Here is a 20,309-nt window from a genome sequence, read left to right on the forward strand (position 1 = left end):
ATCTGTAAACGCAGCTCCTAACGCATCATTTAGGAGTGACAATTGTCATCATTTCTCAGTGACAATTGTTTCTACACATTTTTTTCAGTGTATTTATTTTTACTTATATACTTTAAAGTATCTTTACATATTCTACAAAACTTGCCTCTGATGCACTAACCTCATAATAAACCCAAAAGTCCAAAATATATCAAATATTAGATAATGTTATCAAATGTTAGATAAAACAGTCATTCATTATTTTTGCATTTTTCATCATTTTTTGCACATTCTAAGTGAAGCATTTTTGTCATATTGAGCCCTGGTCATTTTTGCCCGTTGAACACAAAAAGCTAGAAAGTAATGTCTAGTTTTGCTGAGTAATGATTTGGTTTGTCACAAATTCTTGTTTTGCAAGTCCACTTGCACAATAACACCATCCAGTGCTTGTTACAGAGACAAACACATACTGTAGGATACCACTCACCGTAGCTCCAGACTGAGTGCTCTGGCCTGATTAGAGTGTTAAAGGGAAAGAGGTGAGCTCTCCTGTCCCATCCTAATGGCCCATAGTATCCGTGTGTCATATAGTCGTCACAGCCTTCACCTAAAGCTGTTATTACAAGAACAAAAAACATTTACTGTGTGGAACAGAGAAAAAAACAGTGATACATTTTTCAATGTTATATTAAAATATACCATAACACTACATAATCTAGACTGTATCTTTAATGTTATGATTGGCCATAGACTTTTATATATTCGTAATCGTTATCGACAGTTTATTTTGCACTTACCTTTCTTGTTCTTCATAATGTAGTCACTCCTCTGTTGCAATATTAATCTGAGATCAGTCTAGCACACGCACCTCATTCATACACTCGTCCACTGTAGATTCCTGTCAGAAAGTCACCAGCAGAGGAAGTGGTGTCTGATTGCCATCTGAAGTTTAAAGGGCTCTGAACATTGTCTGAGGATATGAAAAAGTCGTGCTCTCACTATTCCTCTTTCCCCATCTCACCGGTTTGAAAGAATTGAAACACAGCAGTTATGTGGGGACTGAGTCATTGGCTGCCTCTCACTTACTCTCACACATTACTCCAGAACGTTCACAGTCCTACGCCACTGTCAGAAAACTCACGCTTGAACGCTACAACATATTTCGGTAGCACTTCCTATGAAACCTGCGTAATAAAAAGCATAATACAACAGTTAGTTCAAGTCCTTGAATTTGATTGGCTGGGTGGCTTCCAAGATAACTGATACTGATCACAAAATTTCCCGCCAACTTTTTTCAGCGGCTTTGGTTCTGGAAGTTTTTTGTTTGTTTTGTTTTATTATTATTTTTTGCCATAGGGATTTTAAAAAGTCTTTGTTAAAGTGTTATAAGCTATGAACTAAGATAACCATCTACAAGATGAATCACAACATTACAAACTTTGATTTGAAGCAAAAAAAGTTTTTGCAGATCAGACAAAAAGGCAACGATGCAAGACTCAGTGAGAGAACTACAATAATGCATATAGAAACAATATATTTTATGTTTATTGAAAAATATGCATACATTTATATACACTAAAATATACACAAAAGTGTTCTTTCGGCACAATTTGTTATCAATTCTCTGATTGGAGGAGAGTTCTTACAGAATCATGGGTAATATAGTTTTTCAGCAGGAATTCCACTACTGAACACGATTATAAAAAATAATAATAACTTGAAATAATGTGAACTGATGGCTTCAAACTTGTAGCTCACAGAAGGTCTGTTTTTTAAAGGTTTATAAGTTATGATTATAATCACTTCCCCAATGGATAAAACAATGCAATTTTTACTTCCAGAACCTGACTGTTGCAGACTTTTCACACTTTCAAACTATTTCTGCAAGTTCAATTGTTCAGCCAGTAAATTGTTCAGATGGCAAATTACCATATTTTTGATTGAGGCATTGAATTATTTACTCAAGCAATTTGTTCCAAACACTGGTTCATTTCGTAACGGAATGAAACTGTTGCTTAAAAGTAGGGATGCACGATATATCGGCCACCATATCGGTATCAGCCGATACATGTACATTTTTAATGTTATCGTTATCGGGCCGATAAGAAAATTTGGCTAATATATTAAAGCCGATAAAAAATTTATTATTTCCTTCAGCTGAGACGCACTTAAGCTGATGTGCACTGTTCGCCATGATGTTTTTGAATTGTTTGAAATATGATTGGAATGACTTCAAAAAGGAAAATACAGTTAAGACCAACATGCAAGTCTGACATATAAGCTACATAAAATTATAATGATAACATAATTATAATTGTGTGCTTGGGACATGGCTTTTAATGGTGACTTGTTTTTGTAATCAGGATCAAAATTATATAAAAGTTGGATTTAAATTTATCGGCCAATTTATCGGTTATTGGCTTTCAAATATAAAAAATGATCAGTTATCGGTATCGTATCGACCAAAATGTTCATATCGGAGTATTTCTACTTAGAAGTGCGCGACGGGAGATTTTGTAAGCTGTATGCTACAAGTGATGAATCAGTAATGTAAATCTCAGCATTGTCATGAAATGGAAAAGTACATTGTTGCTACTCTGAAAGCTTTCAGTTCTCACTTTTTCACAGAGAAATACCTTCAAGTAATAGTAAGGAATACCCAAAAATAAAAATGAATCCAAATGTACTCCCCCGTGTCATTTACAAATCCTTTTTTTTCTTCTGTGGAACACATTTTTTTTTTTTTTAAGAATCTCATTGCACCCCTTTTACATAAAACAATAGTTCCCTGTCCATATTTACCACATTAAATGTTGATATAAATAGCGCTTCTGTTCTGACATTCTGACTCAATTGTAAGAATGAGTCATTTGAATAGCCATTGTATATCCAAAGAAAATTTGCTGGAATTTGTTGTTCTTACATTTCCAACTCACACAAATCTGTGGTGAGAATGATCCTGGGTTCACGAGGACTTTAGCTGGCAGTAATGGCGATGACACTGCCCCCTCAAGCCATCTGACTGGAAAATCGTACACCTGCTGGGCTTCATCAGGCAAAAGCTGCTCTGTGCCAGGCACGCATGTTACACATTATACAGAAAAAGTTAGGTTTAATGAGAGTCAACAGAACCACAGACCTTCTGACTATTCATTAGCGGTATTAAAATACACTGCCCGGGTAAATTTTTAACCATGTCTCACCTGTTTTAGTCATTCGTCCCACTAAGTTGTCCTTGTGATTTTTTTTTTCTTCCAGTTACCAGTAATTTCTTGACTTTCATCACACATTCTGTCAGAACTGCTGAACCATGATTAATTATCATCCAAACACTTTGAGTGTGACTATGTTGATTTGGGGACATAAAGTGTGTGATGTTATCTTTTTTTCTTTTTTTTTTTTTACCAAAAAATGGACTACTTACTCATCTCTTAAAAAAATTGCTTTAATGCATTTCATTTAAATATGCTTTTTCTGAGGGTTTTTTGTAATGTCCCCAGATCCAACATAAATAGTTATCTTCTAAATAGACTTTATTCATTGATGTGAATATAGGCTATACATATTCATGTATATATACATTTAAAATGTAGTTATTCAAAGGACAAGCTTCAAACAAAAAGTTGCTAACTACATTGGAGTACTTAAAAGGGACCTTTAATGCCCCTTTTACAAGATGTAATACAAGTCTCAGGTGTCCCCAGAATGTGTCTGTGAAGTTTCAGCTCAAAATACCCCACATTTTTTTAGTATACCATGTTGTAATTGCCCATTTTTGAGTGGATGGAAAAACATGCTGCTTTCCGGCATGTATCTTTAAATGCAAATAAGCTGCTGCTCCCCACCTTGCTTTCCAGAAGAGGGCGGAACCTTTACAGCTTGTGCCTCAGACATTCTGCAAAAAATGAACAAAACATCTGTTTGGTTTTGGTTATCATCTCTATCGTGGTCACGCCCACGTTACAGTTCATCATCATGAAAGTTTATTATTTGCATGTGTTTTAAAGCCATATCAGTCTAAACTTCTGATATATGGTTTTCTGAGTGCACACACCCTAAGCACGCACACAGAGAGCTGGATGTCAGACGGCGCATCCCATTAGTATTAAAGTACTAATATATAAAGTACACTTTTTTTACTTTAGTTAGTGTGTAATGTTGCTGTTTGAGCATAAACAACATCTGCAAAGTGAGGACGCTAAAAGTTCAAAGCAAAGAGAGATATTTTCTTTTAAAGAAAATGCTTTTTAAGGACTACAACAAAAGGCTGGTAGGGACTGCACAACATTCCTGTTAGTGACGTCACTTCTTCTTGAGTCTCCATCTTTGTCTGACTCCGGTTTGAACATAAAAGGACGTTTTTGAAATTTTCAGGATACAAGCTTTTGAAGCTCCACCATCTGTGCGGGGAGCAGCAGCTCATTTGCATTTAAAGGGACAGACACAAAAAAAAATGCGTTTTTGCTCACCCTCAAAAAGTGACAATTTTAACTTGCTATATAAAAATATCTGTGGGGTATTTTGAGCTAAAACTTCACATACACACTCTGGGGACATCAGAGACTTATTTTACATCTTTAAAGGGATACTTCACCGTTTTTTCATATTAAACTATGTTATTCCCTTAACTAAGACGAGTTGATACATACCTCTCTCGTCTCAATGCGTGCACTCAATCGCTCTGGCGCGCGGCAACACTTTGATAGCACTTAGCTTAGCCCAGTTCATTCATTAGGGACCAAACAGAGATGAAGTTAGAAGCGACCAAACACCTCCTTGTTTTTCCTATTTAAATACAGTTACACGAGTAGTTGTATACTAAAATGTATGGCGGAATAGCACTTGGAAGCACTTCGACTCGGCGCAGTAAAAAGTCCCGTTGGTTCTAATGACAGAAGTGAGAGGGAGGGGGGGAGAGGATTTTTCAGGAGTGACTTTTTACTGCGCCGAGTCGAAGTGCTTCCAAGTGCTATTCCGCCATACATTATAGTTATCCTTTTTACCCGCTTAGAAAAGCGCCATGTTTTATTTTGTGTCACCATACTTGGTCATGTAACTACTCGTGTAACTGTATTTAAATAGGGAAAACGTGGAGGTGTTTGGTCGCTTCTAACTTCATCTGTGTTTGGTCCCTAATAAATGAACTGGGCTAAGCTAAGTGCTATCAAAGTGTCGCCGCGTGCCAGAGCGATTGAGTGCACGCACTGAGACGAGAGAGGTATGTATCAACTCGTCTTAGTTAAGGGAATAACATAGTTTAATATGAAAAAACGGTGAAGTATCCCTTTAAGCTAAGTTCTCTCACGTCTTATTGCGCTTAAATTGTCAAATACACACAAAGTTATGTTAAAAACACACAAAGTTAACATAAACACAGTCAGTTATTTCTGTGAACGTAAAAAGTAAAGAAATCGCATGTGTAGATTTGTGTATTAAAGTGAAAGCAGCAAAATATACAGTGCCTACTGCTGTTAAAATGAATCAAACAACAAAAGAAAACAGAACACATTTATGTTGCACCATGTAAAAATGTATTTAGCATAATAGGTCCCCTTTAAGGCTTACAAAGCTAATTAATAATTTATTCAGAGCAGTAGCTATTTTTTATATAAAAAAACAATGAAGGGTTTTGAATAAATTAACAAAACAAATAGGCCTTTCTATGGAAGCTTGTTTCTGCCACGGGATAAAATAAAATAAAGTAATAATTAAGGCAACTCCGACTTTTTATATCACAAATCTAATATCACAATTCTGAGAAACAAACATACAAAAAAGTCAGAATAAAAGGTTTCACTTTATTTTGATGGTCCCTTTAACACATTCTGTTGACTAAGTAACGTTGCACCTACATGTCTACTACCTCTCATTAGGTTTAGTAGAGTATCATTAGACTGGTAGGGTTAGAATAAATTGACATATAGTTGCAAAGTTACTTATAGTCAGTAGAATGAAGAAGCAGTCGAACAACAGGAGAGAACATCAGTCTGTGAGTGTTTACTTTTCCCAGTAGATTTTAGCGTGGTTCTTTGTTGCTAGGAAACTTTGTTTGATTTACTGTGTTTTACTCTGGTAAAACGCGTACCCACGTGGCATTTGTTTGTGTGTCATGACTTTTGAGTTTCCCTTAGCTAAATAGTAGGGCGTGGCCTGCTGTATTCAATAACGAGGTATTAGGCGTTTTTGAAATAGGTTAGTGCACCGCGGCAGCGGTTGCAGCAGCCCTCGAGTGAAGACCGAAGAGTGTAAAGACCAACGACTCTACCTGTGCGACCGAAGAGTGTAAAGACCAACGACTCTTCCTGTGCGACCGAAGAGTGTAAAGACCAACGACTCGACCTGTGCAACTCCACCGAGCAAGGACACCGACAAGGCACTTGAGTATTAATTTCTTGTTGTTCATTTGATTATCTTGTTGTTTCCTTTCTCTTCTACACAACTTTTCATCTGATCTTTCTGTTTGTGAGCTCTCTTACACTGTTTTTTCAAATCCCTATTATTACTAACATTGTTCGGGGGAGGTGGCGGGGCATGTCCGTCATGGAGACGATATCAATTTAATATTTTAGCAATATTTTGGATTACATTAGCACTTTCTGATAAACCAAAATGTTATTTTACAGTATATTGGCTAAAATTACTCTTTTGTCAAGAGTAAAAAATTACTTAAAGGGATACTTCAGGATTTAGCATTAAGCTTTGTATTAGTAGAAAACCTGTAGAATTTTCGAATTACCGTGATTTCCACCCTCATATCCCCCTGAGATGAGAGATTTATGTATTTTTTGTCTGAAAAAAATCCTCCGATGACGCAAAAATCGTCATTTTGCGTCATCGGAGGATTTTCTGGCCAGAGGCTAAAGACTACAGCCAGTAGGAGGAGCTGTCCCGCATGTTTTCAACCCGCCTATAGGAGGTGGGATCTCACTCACAGAATGTACACCTAGTTTCAGCCGTCTTTCTTTGGAAGCTAAGCTAGCTGGCTCTTGCTCTGTGGAGAAAGCTGAGTAGTAGGAGAAAGCTGAGTAGTAGGGGTTACCATCCTCTTTTTCCCGGACATGTCCGGCCTTCGAGATCGTCCAAAATGTGCGGGATTCGGCTTTTGCTTTCTGCAGTCGCCATTCATTGTTTACATGCACACCTTTTGTTTAAATCTAACTGAATTCATTCCGATTGGTGAATCTGAATGTAGTGTTTACATGAACGCTAAACAAGTGATCGGCTGATGTGCGTTTTAACATTGCTAAGAAAATTCCAGCTCCTCCGTGAGAGATAGGAGACCGGTGCGTCTCAGTAATGACGCCACCGGCCTCGCGCCATTCTCCCGCGCACCTCAGTCTCGTCCTGCTCGCCACAGTAAACATGATGAATGGCGACTGTAGAACGCAAAAGCCGAATCCCGGACATTTTGGGCGATCTCGATATCCCGGGTAAACTCGTCATGGAGACTCACTAGTAGCCTAACCTTGTTGTTTTCAACTGCGCTCTCTAACCGGGAGGCGTGGCTTGGGAGTGGCCTGCTCCGCCAGCGAAGCAAGTGCATTCTGGGAGTTGTTGTCTTTCATCCACATAAGCCAAAAATACATTTTCTGGCTTTTCTCAGTCTAGAAAGCTCCAAATTCAAACATTTCTTCACATTTCTTCTACATAAATGTATGGGTTTTTGGATGGGTTAAATGCAGAGGTCAAATTCCAAGTATGGGTTACCATACTTGGCTGTCACGTGTCACTTTCACTTTCACTTCACTTTCACTTTCATAAATGACCTATTTTAAATCCACATTCATCTTTCCTGAGGTGAAGTATCCCTTTAAATTACTGAACAACACTAGCCTGATGTCATCATACTCAGATTCTAGTCAGAATATGAGTCTGATACTGCTCCATTGGGCTGTGATTATGGGGCGTGTTTCAACCGAACCAGGAAAGAAAATGCCTCTGCACTCAATTGGATAGACCTACCACCAATCAGAGCAACGGAGTAAGTGACGTATGTTCTTCATTCATCTTTCCGACCGACAAATGCCTTGATCGCGGTTCTCTGTTCCTCTTTTAAAATTAATGCGCTGTCGATATCTTCTATAACAGACTCGATGACAGAATCTACACATGATGTTTCATAAACAAAGTTCGGGAGGAGCACGTTCAAATAATCAGTCCAATCAACTTGTCATCAAATAATTACCATGTCTACCCTTATCAGCATGAGAGGAAGCATATATTTATTCACTCTGTCAACTCGCCTAACATTCCTTGATAGATTTCAGCATCCCTCCACTCACTCATCCGTTCTGCTGTTGTTGTTTCTGGCGAAGTGGCGCTGTAGCCACGGTGCTGTGGTGAAAATGTGCCACCAATCGGCTACTGGCAGCTATCACGCTTTTAACTGAAGCAACACTGAAGCCTTCGTTGATGGCTAGCTGCAGGGTGTGTGCGAAGCAGGGCACTGATCCCAAAGTCCTCGATTCGCCAGAACCATGTTACTAGCGTTATCATGAACGCATGCAATTACTTTCTCCGAGCTTGACAGCCACTGTTCTGTAGCATCTTTTAGGTAGTTGGCTATGTTCACAGCGGTATGTCGTTCATCGAAACTGCGCGTCTCTAACACTGCATTATGTATTTCCCATTCAGCAATGTAATATATAGGATTCAGTGGTCAGCGAGGTCCATGCATCCGTAGTGATAGCCATCCTCGCTGTCTTTGACAGTCTGTCTTTCAGTGAAGAAGCAGTCTTTTCATATAGAGCTTCTATTCTTCTCGTGACTGTCTTGTGCGATGGGACATTATACCGGGGCTCAACGTAATTCATCAAATCTTTAAACCCTTCTCCTTCGAAACGAATGGGCAGCAAATCTTTCGCTATCATTTCGGTGATTAGTTGTGTCATCTTTTCACCTCTGGCTGCGTTGCATTTCTGTCTGACCGTAAAAGATGTGATGCTCATCTGAGTTGCGTCTTTGGTGGTATTGGAAGACATTTTATGTACAAATACTAGATGACAACGCATTCTACTTATGGTAGATTTGTGTGACAGCTTGGCGCTGCATATTTTGCACTGAACTGTTTTTTTCATCTATTTTGTCGAAGTGAAGCCAGACATCATTATGTGACTTTGAAGACATTTTCGCTGTTTTTCGGTTTGGACTTTGGACCGCGCTCTGGCAACGCTAACCAATCAGAGCTCAAGGTGCCACCCATAATGCTGCTATAACCAATCAGGAAAAAAAGAAAAAAAAAGCGTCTTTTTTTTATTATTATTATTTTTAACTCAGATCATCGTTTTTATGATCGACAAAGTCCTTTTAGGCAAGTCGTGCCACTCGGCCGCCATCTTGGCAACGCCTCCGGGCAGCTATTTCGGACTAACAAGACCAGGCTCCTATCTAAATGAATGGGCAGAGAGTCAGAACTGCACTTTCACTGGTCACCGGGACATAAAAACTGCATGTATCGAAACAGCAGTAAAATATGATAAAAATCGCTGAAAAAGTTTGATGACTTTGCCCCAAAATAAGGTTTAAAAAGCCTTTTCCCCCGCAGGTGATACTTTTACTACGCATGCGCAAGGGTTCACGACACCAACTTCATTTACGTCTCTATCCAGAATGCCGGTGTTGTGCAATATTCAATGTCAATATTGTTCTCCATTATTTAAATATAAGCAGGTTTGCACTTTATCAGTAATAATGTATTGTATAGATCAGTTGTTTTAACTATTCATTAAAATGAATCGGTTCAAAGGAGTCATTAGTTCGCGAATTGGACGTGTCATACCGTTGGATTATCCCAGCAGTTAGGACATGGACATCCCACAAGGTTAGTGTCAACACAGAAAACATTACATCACTGGATAGGTTTTTTCGTTTATTTAGAGAGTAATTTTATGTCAGCTGAATGTGCGGAACGCATTTCAGAGAAGATAAGGCAACGTATTTTAGCACAATTCACACCCAACGGTAATTCAGGAAACAAAAATCTCTGAATGCTCCACATGAAACTTTGGTCTTCCGACCTTTTACCATCATGTCGTTTTATTTTGATTAATATGCGTGCGGGAGAGAGAGCAAGACAGCGCTTAATTTGGAGACGGTGAAGTCTTGTTTACACTTTCGCCTGGCTCCGGAGAGTTGCGCGCGCGCGACCGGGGCTCTCTCTCTCTGCTTGTTCACTTCTTTCAGTTAAATATGCGCCCTGTCAGTGTCACAAGCGCAGCAGGTCATCTACATTACTCACCGATCAAATAAGACATATTTTGTGTCTTTTACTTAGAATGTAAGGTAACATATTTGTGGTCGATATAAAATACTTTAATAGTCCGGTGCCTTCGCGTTGTTATCACCCTCTTCCATGTGGATTCCATCTGCTCTTGCACACGCCACAACTCGCTGTCGTCAAATCGTCTCCGCTGTCGCAAAACCTCAACTGTGCGCATGCGTCAGTGGAACCAGACGATAGGCTTAAATGTTTCCCGGCTTGACTGTTAAAAGCAGATGATTGGCTTTCCAGCGGGAGGGGCGGGACATGTGCATACAACCGCCATCTTTGCTGTTACGGGTTTTCCTTATATAGTTGTATTGAGGATTGAGGAAGTGGCATGTCTCTTATATAAACTGTCTCTGTGATCGATCATCGCTGTCACGTTCGAGTACTCGAGTGATCGAGTACTGTGCCCATCCCTAGCGTTTAAATCCAATGTCACACGTCGGAGGCAGTTCAATCCTAACAACCTGCGTACCTTTCTGGTGTCTTCTAGTACTATATTCTCTTTTCCTATTGGTCTCTGGAATTGCCAGTCCGCTGTAAACAAAGCTGATTTCATTACATCTGTTTCTAGTCATTCAGGTTTCCGCCTACTGGCCCTGACTGAGACCTGGATCAGACCAGAGGACACTGCCACACCGGCTGCCCTCTCCACTAACTTCACTTTCTCACACACCCCTCGCCTGACTGGTAGGGGTGGAGGTACTGGTCTGCTCATCTCAAACGACAACAGCAAAATCCATTTTGTAGTTGTATATCGTCCCCCAGGTCAGCTTGGCAGCTTCTTGGAGGAGCTTGATGTGCTACTCTCATCCTTCCCGGAGGATGGTACTCCTCTCATAGTTCGTGGAGACTTCAACATCCACCTAGAAAAACCTCAGGCTGCTGATTTCCACACTCTGCTTGCCTCATTCGACCTCAAACGAGTATCTACTGCGGCTACTCACAAATCAGGTAACAAATTGGACCTTATTTACACGCGCTACTCCTCCACTGACCATACGATGGTCACTCCACTGCACAACTCAGATCACTTCCTCACTCTCAACCTCAACCTGCCTCAGAACACAACACACACTCCTCCACAGGTCACCTTTCGGCGAAACCTACGCTCACTCTCACCCTCTTGTTTATCCTCTTTGGACTCATCTCTTCCTTCTCTGCTAATATCTCTACTGCTAAAATGACTTACTATCACAACAAAATTAACAATTCTTCTAACTCTTTTCAAAACCTTCTCCTCTCTTCTCAACCCTCCTCCTTCATCAACCCTAACAGCTGATGATTTTGCCACATTCTTCATAAATAAAACAACCACCATCAGCGGCCAATTTACCAATCCATAAACTAACACACACATTCTACCCTCCTTCTCTCTACTTTCAGAGGCAGAAGTCTCGAAACTCCTCCTTTCCAATCGCCCTACCACCTGTCCGCTTGACTACCTACTTCAAGCCATTTCATCTTCAGTTGTACCCGCACTCACGCACATCATAAACGCCTCTTTTCACACTGGTACCTTTCCCACAGCATTTAAGCAGGCTCAGGTAACCCCACTGCTTAAGAAACCCACTCTAAATCCAGCACATAGATCGGTATCTCTTCTTCCATTCGTCGCGAAAACACGTGAACGAGTTGTTTTCAACCAGATCTCTTCCTTCCTTACACAGAGCAACAATCGGTCTGGTTTCAAAAGCGGACACTCAACTGAGACTGCCCTGCTCTCAGTAAATTGAAGCTCTGAGACTGGCAAGAGCAGCTTCCAAATCCTCAGTTCTCATCCTGCTGGATCTGTCTGCTGCCTTTGACACAGTTAACCACCAGATCCTCCTGTCAATCCTAAAGATGAAGGGTAACTTGAGAACCGCACTCCAATGGTTCAAGTCTTACCTCTCAGGTAGGTCCTTTAGGATGTCGAGGAGGGGTGTGGTGTCTAAGACCCAACATCTAGCTACTGGAGTGCCTCAGGGCTCAGTGCTTGGACCACTTCTCTTCTCCATCTACATGACATCACTAGGATCTGTGATTCAGAAACATGGCTTTTCCTATCACTGCTACGCTGCTACACACAACTCTACCTCTCATTCCAGCCTGACGATCCGACAGTAGCTGATCGTATCTCAGCCTGCCTGACAGACATTTCTGGCTGGATGAAGGACCACCACCTTCAACTAAACCTTGCGAAGACAGAGCTACTTGTGGTCCCGGCCAACCCAACACTTCATCACAACTTCACCATTCAGATAGGCTCGTCATCCATAACTCCATCAAGGTCAGCCAGGAACCTTGAAGTTGTAATTGATGATCAATTGAACTTCACAGACCACATTGCTAGAACTGCCCAGTCATATAGATTTGCCTTGTACAACATTAGGAGGATCAGGCCCTTCCTATCAGAGCATGCTACACAACTCCTTGTCCAAGAGCTTGTTCTATCCAGACTGGACTATTGTACTGCTCTCCTGGCTGATCTTCCAGCTTGCACCTCTGCAACTGATCCAGAATGCTGCAGCCAGAGTGGTCTTTAAGAAGCCGAAGAGAGCACATGTCACTCCTCTCCTCACAAAATTGCACTGGTTGCCAGTTGCCGCTCACATCAAGTTACTGACATTTGCCTACAGAACAACCACTGGTTCTGCTCCCTTTTAATTAAACCCATTACTTATGTGCCATCCAGAAACTTGCGCTCTGCAAGCGAATTAGAAAATCTATTTAAAGAGATCAATGAAAAAAATTTAAAAATTAAATTAAATTAAAATTAAAACCAGATTTTATACAAATTTCAACATAAACATAAACATTTTATAAACTTTTTATTTTATGTATTTTTTATAAAAATCACATCGCAAATATAAGTGCACCATTTAATTTAACTTGCCTTAGAATTTCTTTCTAACAAATAATAATGTTATAGATATAAATAAAAGTATTGTATACAGGTAACATTTGGGGTCAATAGTTTTTTTTTAAGTAATTAATACTTTTATTAATCAAGGACACATTAAATTGATAAAAAGTGACAGTAAAGATATTTAGGCTATAATGTTACAAAATATTATATTTCAAATAAATGCAGTTCTTTTGAACTTTCTATCCATCATATAATCCTGACATATACAGCGGGGGAAATAAGTATTGAACACGTCATCATTTTTCTTAGTAAATATATTTCCAAAGGTGCTATTGACATGAAATTTTCACCAGATGTTGGTAACAACCCAAGTAAGCCATGCATACAAAGAAACAAACAAAAATAAGTTCAGAAATTAAGTTATGTGTAATAATGTGAAATGACACAGGGAAAAAGTATTGAACACATGAAGAAAGGGAGGCGCAAAAAGGCATGGAAAGCCAAGACAACTGCTGAAAACTTACAGTAATTAAAAAGCAATCCAGCCCCCTGTCAGTGTAAATTAATAACAGCTGGTTCAGTCCCAAATGATGGCCTACAAAAAGGTCTCATTGCCAAGGTGTCACACAAGACACATCTCATGATGGGTAAAAGCAAAGAGCTGTCTCAAGACCTTCGCAACCTAATTGTTGCAAAACATAATGATGGCATTGGTTATAGGCGCCATTCTAAGCTTCTGAATGGTCCAGTGAGCACTTTTGGGGCCATAATACGGAAGTGGAAAGACAATAATTCCACCGTAAATTTGCCTCGACCAGTGCTCCTCGCAAGATTTCTGATAGAGGAGTGAAAAGAATAATCAGAAGAGTTGTCCAAGAGCCAAGGATCACTTTTGGAGAGCTTCAAAAAGACCTGCAGATAGCAGGTACTGTTGTCTCAAAGAAACAGTAAGTAATGCACTCCACCGCCATGGCCTGTATGCACGCTCACCACGCAAGACTCCATTACTGAAAAAAAAGCATGTTGAAGCTCATTTAAAGTTTGCTGCACAACATTTGGAAAAGCCAGTGAAATACTGGGAGAATATAGTGTGGTCACATGAGAGCAAAATTGAACTGTTTGGATGCCATAATACACACCATATTTGGAGGAGAAATGGCAGTGCACATTACCCTAAAAACACCATACAACTTGGTGTTGGCTCTTGGACAACTCTTCTGATTATTCTTTTCACTCCTCTATCAGAAATCTTGCGAGGAGCACTGGTCGAGGCAAATTTATGGTGAAATTATTGTCTTTCCACTTCCGTATTATGGCCCCAAAAGTGCTCACTGGACCATTCAGAAGCTTAGAATGGCGCCTATAACCAATGCCATCATTATGTTTTGCAACAATTAGGTTGCGAAGGTCTTGAGACAGCTCTTTGCTTTTACCCGTCATGAGATGTGTCTTGTGTGACACCTTGGCAATGAGACCTTTTTGTAGGCCATCATTTGGGACTGAACCAGCTGTTATTAATTTCCACTGGATTGCTTTTTAATTACTGTAAGTTTTCAGCAGTTGTCTTGGCTTTCCATGCCTTTTTGCGCCTCCCTTTCTTCATGTGTTCAATACTTTTTCCCTGTGTCATTTCACATTATTACACATAACTTAATTTCTGAACTTATTTTTGTTTGTTTCTTTGTATGTATGGCTTACTTGGGTTGTTACCAACCTCTGGTGAAAATTTCATGTCAATAGCACCTTTGGAAATATATGTACTGAGAAAAATGATGACGTGTTCAATACTTATTTCCCCCGCTATAAACTGTATATCAGTTTCCACAAAAATATGAACATTGATAATAATCAGAAATGTTTCTTGAGCAGTAAATCATTATATTAGAATGATTTCTGAAGGATCATGTGACACTGAAGACTGGAGTAACGATGCTGAAAATTCAGCTTTTATCACAGGAATAAATTACAGTTTACTATATATTCACATAGAAAACAGCTATTTTAAACTGTAATAATATTTCACTCTTCTCCTAGCAAGGTACTCCGTTCTAGCTGCAGGGTCAGAGTTTTTACTTCGCTTTGCAGTGGCATCTGGTAAAATAGATTAAAATAGTTTTAAATAAATAAATTGGCAATAATAAATACATTACTAATAAATGCAAAATTACTAAACTGAAATTACATGCTCTAAATTTTTTTTTGCATTTTTCTCATATTGTACAAAGAGTAAACATAAATCATCTGAAATATAAAAAAATATATATCCCAAATTGCATAAACTATTCCAAATGATACAAAATTAAAGTACTTCTTGTATATAAACATCAACTGGATATAAAGGTACAAAAACTGCCAATCTAGGACATATATCTATCATTGTAAACAGTCTGCAGTGGCCGCACCACATTATATTTGGTCGCACCACATGATATTTTCAAATTCAGTCAAAATTTACAGGCACTGAATTGGCCACCTAAACAAAACAAGCTAGCTTCCCACAAAAGGTCACTAAGAAATTTATAATAAAACTACATATTTGACAAACCTGCTTGCTTCCATGGGTCCTTGGTAAATTGGTATATGATTGGCTTCCTGTGTTTGAATAGTTTTCAACATAAAAGTCCCAAAATGGTAGTTCCTTGATGGTCACACCACATGATATTTCATAAAATGGACATCATCGGACAAAGTTTGTTTGTATATTATGATGGAAATATAAATACAAATGCATTGATTTTTTTTTTTTTACAGGATTACAAAGCACTTTGGAAATCATGCCAAATAGTGCAGAAAATAAATTTTAATAAATTTAGAGTAATTTCAAGACATTTTCAAAACAGAAGTTATGGCCGGACCGTCGCACCACATGATATTTTTACACTTTAAATAACAAAAAAATGACAAATAACTAAAGGTTTTTGAAAAGTTAAAGTGAGTACATACATGGGAGAGGTACTACAAATATAGGCTACAGTATATTCTTACGCATTTAAACCCGTTTTTACCTGAAAAAATGCAATTAGACAGAAAATGTAGGCGTCACGTCATTGACCCACCTACATATGAATGAGAGAGAGCTGTTTACGTGAGCGTTTGATTGTTCTATCAGCTTAAAAATGGAAGTCACCATGAAACAGAAGTCGCAATAGTCTTTTTCCCCTATTGTGATGTAGATCCGAGTGAAATGGCTTCTCAAACAATAAGAATGTGACTTGGATTTGTCCATCAGCAATTGACTGGATCGCAGTCATTTGCTATTGCTGATGTCATGTGAGTGACAGGTTGCCCCGCCCTCGCGCCAGGAAACACGTCATTAGAGAAGTGAAGAGATGTTGTTGAAAGATGGGAAGATATTTTGATTAAAGATTACAAGGGGATAAATTATTTCGAATAAACATGGCAATGTACCATTAAAAAAAAGAATTGTCAAATTTTGAATTGTGTTTTGTTACTGAAAAAAAAAACGTAAAAACAGCTAAACTGGTGTCGTGCTACTGAAAATGGCGTTAAATTAGAAGAGTCACTCTTTGTAGTCACTCTCCAACACTGATGATTTAAATACATAACAGATGCATGCTCTGATCATCACTGTGTCCAGGGTTTATTGCATGCAATGACCTCAAAATAACAGCTTATGGTAGAGTTATTTTCATACAGGAGCATCTTGTAAAATTATAGAGCAGTTTTTTTAGCTTGCTTCTCCATTTGCACTCTTCTCTGTTCTTCTTTCAAAAACATGTTTAATGTTCTTATGGCCTTGTTTGACTGAATTAGTGCATCTACAGGTGTCGAATTAATACCTGAGTTAAATTTATTCTGGTGTGTAACCACAAGCGTTGGTCTCCAGCCAGGAGCACTGCGCTCATTCGCATGTCAACATGACTACATATTCTCAAGCTGAGAGTTTTTCCCCTGCTACCACAGTAAATACATCATCACGTTTGTGTTTGCAGGTCTTGCGCATCAACAAAAATCCCTCAGGATTCATCTACACAGTTCCCAATCTTCTCTCCCTACTTTTGTGTGATGATGAAGAGATGCAGTGGGGAGTTCCTCTGTGATGGATGACGTAGTTTATTGTGCAGCAGACGAGTGTTTGCGGTATGAGTGAGAAAGCGCCGGTTTGTGCAGGTGTACGGCTGCCACAGTAGTGTTTATCCTGGCTCGGTATTGTGTCTGGAAACAGGGGCTCTGACGGAGGTTGAACGTCCCCTGTGGCCTCAAAAACACTCTAGAACATCAGGCAAAGGAGGAGTCCAAGAACAGAGAAGCTTAGCTGGTCCTCCTCTTTTAGTGTTTTCTGAGAATATGTGCAGGTCTTTTTTTTTTTTTTTTTTTAAAGGAACTCTGCTTTTAAAAATGTTTTGTATCAGGTATATGCTTGTCTTTTTGAGATGAGATCGTTCTCCTACGATGAAGGTGAAGTGTTACTTAGTCTTGAAAATAAAGTTATGTATTGCCATTGATGGGCCCATGAAGAACATTTCACATCCATGGAACCTTTCCATTGCACAAAAGTTGTTCTGTTCACTGAAAGGTTCTTTTTTAGGGAACCCAGGATGGTTCTTCTATGGCATTGCTGCTAAACCACCTTTTTGGAACCTTTATTTTTAAGAGTAAAATTTGGACACTTATATTACATTGATTCAAGGCTTACATTTTTATAATTAAAACCCATGATCCTGCTGTTTCTACTGCCATGCACCACTAAGCTACAGGAATATTTGAGTCTGATGTACAAGTATAGTTTGATATCAGTTTGATTCTGATGTACATGTATTGTCAAACAGTGTGCATTTACTAATAAAATGAAACATATTTTAGAGTTTATGAGTTTAGCATGTACAAGATAATGATCATGTCAGCTAACAGGAAATGTTCTCCCCAGACAGCAACATGGTGTCGGCCCAGATCCGGGCCACATCTGGTACATGTGGATTCAACGCGTACCAGATGTGGGCCGGATCTGGGCCGACACTATGTTGCTGTCTGGGTCAGAACTTATGAACAAACGTTCTTCCAGTAACGTTAACAGAATGTTTGTTCAAAGTTGTCTGGTCTTTAAAAACGTTCTCAAGACGTTAGCACGAAAACATTACTTATGCATCGTTCATGGAACGTTTTTCTTTTTCTTTTTTTCAAATCATGCATTCCCTGGGAATCAAACCCATTACATTGGCGTTGTTAGCACCATGTTCTTCTGTTTGAGCAACAGGATTGCTCATGGTGCATTTTTCTGAATCATTTTAGATAGTTTCGTCTTAACTTTTTGTTATTTTTACTACTTACTAGTCTCAGATGTTTTGGAGAACAAATGGAACATTCCATTAATGTTCACATAACCAAAAAAAAAAACATTAAAAAAACCTGGACGGTTTGAACATTCAGAGAACATTCAGAAACAACGTTTTCATAACTTGATGGGAATGTTAGTAAAACGTTCTTGGAAAATATTTTTGTTAGCTGGGATCCAATTTATTGTTAATGGAAATTACTGTAATCTTTTACTAATTTACAGTAGTTGTTCTTGCACAAAATTATGAAAAGGGGCCATCTTGCCCCACTACTGAGGTATGATGACCCCCAACAAGAAACCCCCTGATGTAAACTTAATACCAACTCTCATCTGAATATTACAGAATATCTAAATTACATCTGAGATTAATTTAATTTAATTTATTTTCTCAAAGAAAGGTGTCATTAATGTTAAATGCTAAATGGAATTCTGTGTAAATATATGTTGACAAATAATACATTTGAATAATTAAATGATGACAGTTCAATAAAATAACAGAATCCCACTCAAAGAGATACATGTGAATAAGTGTAATTCTATGAATTATGCACAGTCCTATATTTTTAACTGAAGTGAAATAATAAATGACACCTCAATGAATTATAATAATTATTAATAAGATAAATCATATAACAAGCGCAACTACAGGCCTTCTGTCCCAATTCTGAGGGAGGAAAGTGTAAGCATAATTTTTCACTTTTCACTGAATGAATAGTTATTAGGTAATCTAAATGAAGTACTGTGTCCCCCAAAGAAAAAAGTAATTTCTTTCAAATTAATTCCATGGCTTGATATTTTCTTATTTAATACAGTGACATTCATGCACTTTTAAGTGTGGCTTGGGAGTTCAAATAATTTTGGAGCCCCTGAATTTGGTCTGAATTGCATTGCTGTTAAAGACCCACTCCGATGAAAATCATGTTTTTCTAGGTGTTAACATGTTCTTGTGGCATTTTTCTTATGCTAGAGGACATATCTTGAGAAAAATAAGCTCAAAGTTGTATTTCTGAGTATTTCTGCATTCAAATGGCTGTGAATCAGTAGCAGACGCTAAAATGCCGGCTAAAATAGACTGGAGTTGTGACGTAGTAACTCCACTGGGCGGGGCCCGCCCGGTCGGTCAGGTTCTGAGGAGTAGAGAAGACGATGGCGGATCAATACCTATGTGCGGTAGCGGGTTGCAATGCTAAGAGGAGAGATATTGGTATTAGCTTTCATGCTTTACCAAAACATGTTGCTGTGAGAGATGAATGGATTACGTTCCAGGGTTCCAGACTGCGACCATTTTTTGAGAATGTGCGAGTTAAAATTTTATGTGGTCGCATTTGTGCGAGTGCATGGTCATGTACTACTCAGTTAAATTCACGCATGAATTTTCCTGCATTGAACTTGTTTTAGCGCCCGCCAAAGTGATTTTTTGTCCCGCCAAAGTCTTATTTGATCGGTGAGTAATGTAGATGAACTGCTGCGCTTGTGACAGGACATGTTTATAACTGAAAGAACGAGCAGAGAGAGAGAGACCCGGACGCGCGCGCGCGCACTCTGTCTTCGGAGCCAGGCGAAAATGTAAACAAGACCTGATCACCGTCTCCAAACTAAGCGCTGTCTTGCTCTCTCTCCCTCGCACATATTAATCAAAATAAATCGACACGGCGGTAAAAGGTCGGAAGACCAAAGTTTCGTGTGGAGCATTCGGAGATTTTTTTTTCTTTTTCTGAATTGCCGCTGGGTGTGAATTGTGCTTAAAAAGTTGCCTTATCTTCTCTGAAAAGCGTTCCGGACATTCAGCTGACATAAAACAACACTTTAATTAAACGAAAAAAAACTATCCAGTGATGAAATGTTTTCTGTGTTGACAGAAAGAAAGAAAGACAGAAAGAAGCTGTTGCTGCCTATGTATCTCGCTTCAGCCAACGGCT

General features: G+C 38.9%; 1 protein-coding gene and 1 long non-coding RNA gene across 3 annotated transcripts in view; both read right to left on the minus strand.

The window, feature by feature from the left end:
- The window catches only part of hdac9b (histone deacetylase 9b), a 62,010-nt gene extending 60,967 nt beyond the window's left edge, over positions 1-1,043 (minus strand). Inside the window, exons 1-2 of one of the 2 annotated variants that reach the window (XM_082149988.1) lie at positions 777-1,043; positions 467-592 (exon numbers count right to left, since the gene is read on the minus strand). In XM_082149988.1, the coding sequence (XP_082006114.1) occupies positions 467-592; positions 777-792 (142 nt within the window). In that variant the 5' untranslated portion in view covers positions 793-1,043. Of the gene's footprint in view, positions 1-466; positions 677-776 lie in introns of those variants that run through there. The other variant, XM_082149989.1, reaches the window with a different exon arrangement.
- A 10,121-nt stretch (positions 1,044-11,164) lies between these two features.
- Positions 11,165-20,309, minus strand: part of LOC309483929 — a 67,163-nt gene continuing 58,018 nt past the window's right edge. Inside the window, exon 2 of the long non-coding RNA XR_014200668.1 lies at positions 11,165-11,406. This is a non-coding gene — a long non-coding RNA (uncharacterized lncRNA). The remainder of the gene's footprint in view (positions 11,407-20,309) is intronic.

Source organism: Leuciscus leuciscus, assembly GCF_965113295.1.
Source record: "Leuciscus leuciscus genome assembly, chromosome: 20".
Lineage (NCBI taxonomy): Eukaryota > Metazoa > Chordata > Actinopteri > Cypriniformes > Leuciscidae > Leuciscus > Leuciscus leuciscus.